The 1,973-nt window shown below is 31.3% G+C and overlaps 1 protein-coding gene across 1 annotated transcript; it reads left to right on the top strand.

Moving 5' to 3' along the window:
- The first annotated feature begins 6 nt into the window (after positions 1-6).
- Positions 7-1,973, top strand: LOC122576068. The gene is made up of 6 exons (XM_043745867.1): positions 7-418; positions 510-723; positions 799-972; positions 1,088-1,202; positions 1,298-1,482; positions 1,563-1,973. The coding sequence occupies exons 1-6, from the start codon at positions 45-47 to the stop codon at positions 1,782-1,784; spliced, it is 1,284 nt and encodes a 427-aa protein (XP_043601802.1). The 5' UTR covers positions 7-44; the 3' UTR covers positions 1,785-1,973.

Below are 1,973 nucleotides of genomic sequence, written 5' to 3'. Positions count from 1 at the left end.
AGAAATTGGCAAATTTCAAATATGTGGATATAATATATGTAAAAATGGCATCGAATAAATGCAACAAAGTCACTAATGTCGAAGTTCAAAATATGATGAATGCGTCAACATCCGGAGTAATTCGACTAAATCCTAATCGAAATCCAAATATCTCAACTATTGCAAAAGTTGATGATGAAACTGTGGTTTCTTCAGATTTATTCGCTTACAATCCAGCAAAATATTCTTTCTGCAGAGAAAAGAGTATAGTTAATATTCTAAAAATTGGAGAATCGGGTGCCCTGGAATTTCTGTCAGAAATAAGGAGTGGTGTATATAGTATTGCAATATGGCCTAAGAGTGCAGACTCCGCTTATGAGAAGTTATTGGATCAATTAGATTTGGTGATCCCGGAAGCTACACAGTGGAAAAATCGTAGGTAAATAACAGTAATATCGTATACATTATTTAACCAAATTAATTAAACAAATTAAACGTTAATATACCTTGCACAAATTATTTATTTTTAGACCAAATATAGGAGATTTTGTATTTGGTCAAAAGCTGGACGGAGATTGGGTTAGGGGATATGTTATATGTGTGCTACCATTCCTAAAACTGGCTATGATCGACGAAGCTAAATTAGTGCTAGTTAGTAACCTTGCTACATGCGAAAAACCCATTTCAGATATGTATGCATTTAGTGGAGTATGTGAATTAACTGATGCTACATATAAATTTAGGGTAAGATCTATAGTATCTAATATGCTGTTAAATATAATGTATGTTACTTCTTAATTTCTCAACTATAACTTGTAGGAAGGTCAAGATTTTCAATTTAAAGTAACAGGCCTAACAGATAACGAGAAACCAGAGGAATTCAAAATATTAATTCATAAAGGAAATTTTGTGATAAAGGCTACTGTAAGGCCTTGGATTCCAATGCAGGAACAATTGGGAGTACCATGTGGTGATGTGACTAATGGAACTACAGTATGATATTTGGTTTTAATTTAAATAAAAATAATTATTATTTTACTATTATTTTATTTATTCTACTATTGCTTTTGGTCAAAGTATCATTTCTTTATTAAAACCATTTTTTCAGGTATGCATTACTGGTTATCGAAATCATATACATATGTACGTTCGTCCCTTAGATACTCTAGGTTTGGCACGATATACCTTTATTATGGAAACTGTTGCAAAATGCGCTGAAACATGTACGTAATATGGTTGATAACATTTGATAAGAATTAAATTAACTTCGTATAAACTTGTATAAAATAAAAATACCATTTTTCTTTCTTTTCTAAAGCTCCATTTTTGAAAGAACCATCTATTGGGCAGTCGGTATTAGCACTGTCTGCTGACGGCTATTATTATCGTGCATATGTTATTAAGTTAGAAGAAGATAGAGCGCATGTTATGTACCATGATCTTGGTCGTAGAGAATATGTAGATAGGAAGAAACTTAAGATTTTTCCTGATTATTTGAAGAAGGTGGGTTATAATTTAATATATGTTTGATAATATATTTTAAAAGTATTTATATCTATTTAATCTATTAATTTCTAAAATAGCTTGGATATTGTTTATCAAAAATCCGTCTACAAGGTATTCCTAAAGATATCCCACCGTTAATGCCAATAATTAAACTTCTGGACTACCTACTGGAAAATGAAGTTCCTCTGATATGTACATATGATGGTCTACCTGACACAGAAGGTGTATATCTGAAATATCGTAACGGAGAAAGCGTTAATAATATTATATGTAACTGTCTCGAGCCGGGTCGTGTGTAAGCTTCTGAGTAAATAGAAAAATGAATCTCAGAATTACTTGCTCCCGATAGCTGTATTAAAACAAAAATTATTGAGCGTGATCTTGTATCTGTGTGTCGTATATAACGTGTAAGTACCATTGATTAAAGTCAAAATAATTGATAAATGTTTAATATCAGATCGGAGGGAAAAAAAGAAACAAAAAAAAAA

This window comes from Bombus pyrosoma, linkage group LG15 (assembly GCF_014825855.1).
Source record: "Bombus pyrosoma isolate SC7728 linkage group LG15, ASM1482585v1, whole genome shotgun sequence".
In the NCBI taxonomy this organism is placed as follows: Eukaryota; Metazoa; Arthropoda; class Insecta; order Hymenoptera; family Apidae; genus Bombus; species Bombus pyrosoma.
The sequence above is the reverse complement of the archived record's forward strand: the minus strand, read 5'-3'. Positions and strand labels throughout refer to the sequence as shown.

Bases quoted from the DNA above. Each gene is read 5' to 3' on its own strand.
- LOC122576068 (XM_043745867.1), top strand. From the start codon at position 45: ATGGCATCGAATAAATGCAACAAAGTCACTAATGTCGAAGTTCAAAAT. The intron at 1,203-1,297 runs GTACGTAATATG...TCTTTTCTAAAG, and splicing joins TGCAAAATGCGCTGAAACAT to CTCCATTTTTGAAAGAACCA. The intron at 1,483-1,562 runs GTGGGTTATAAT...TTTCTAAAATAG, and splicing joins TTCCTGATTATTTGAAGAAG to CTTGGATATTGTTTATCAAA.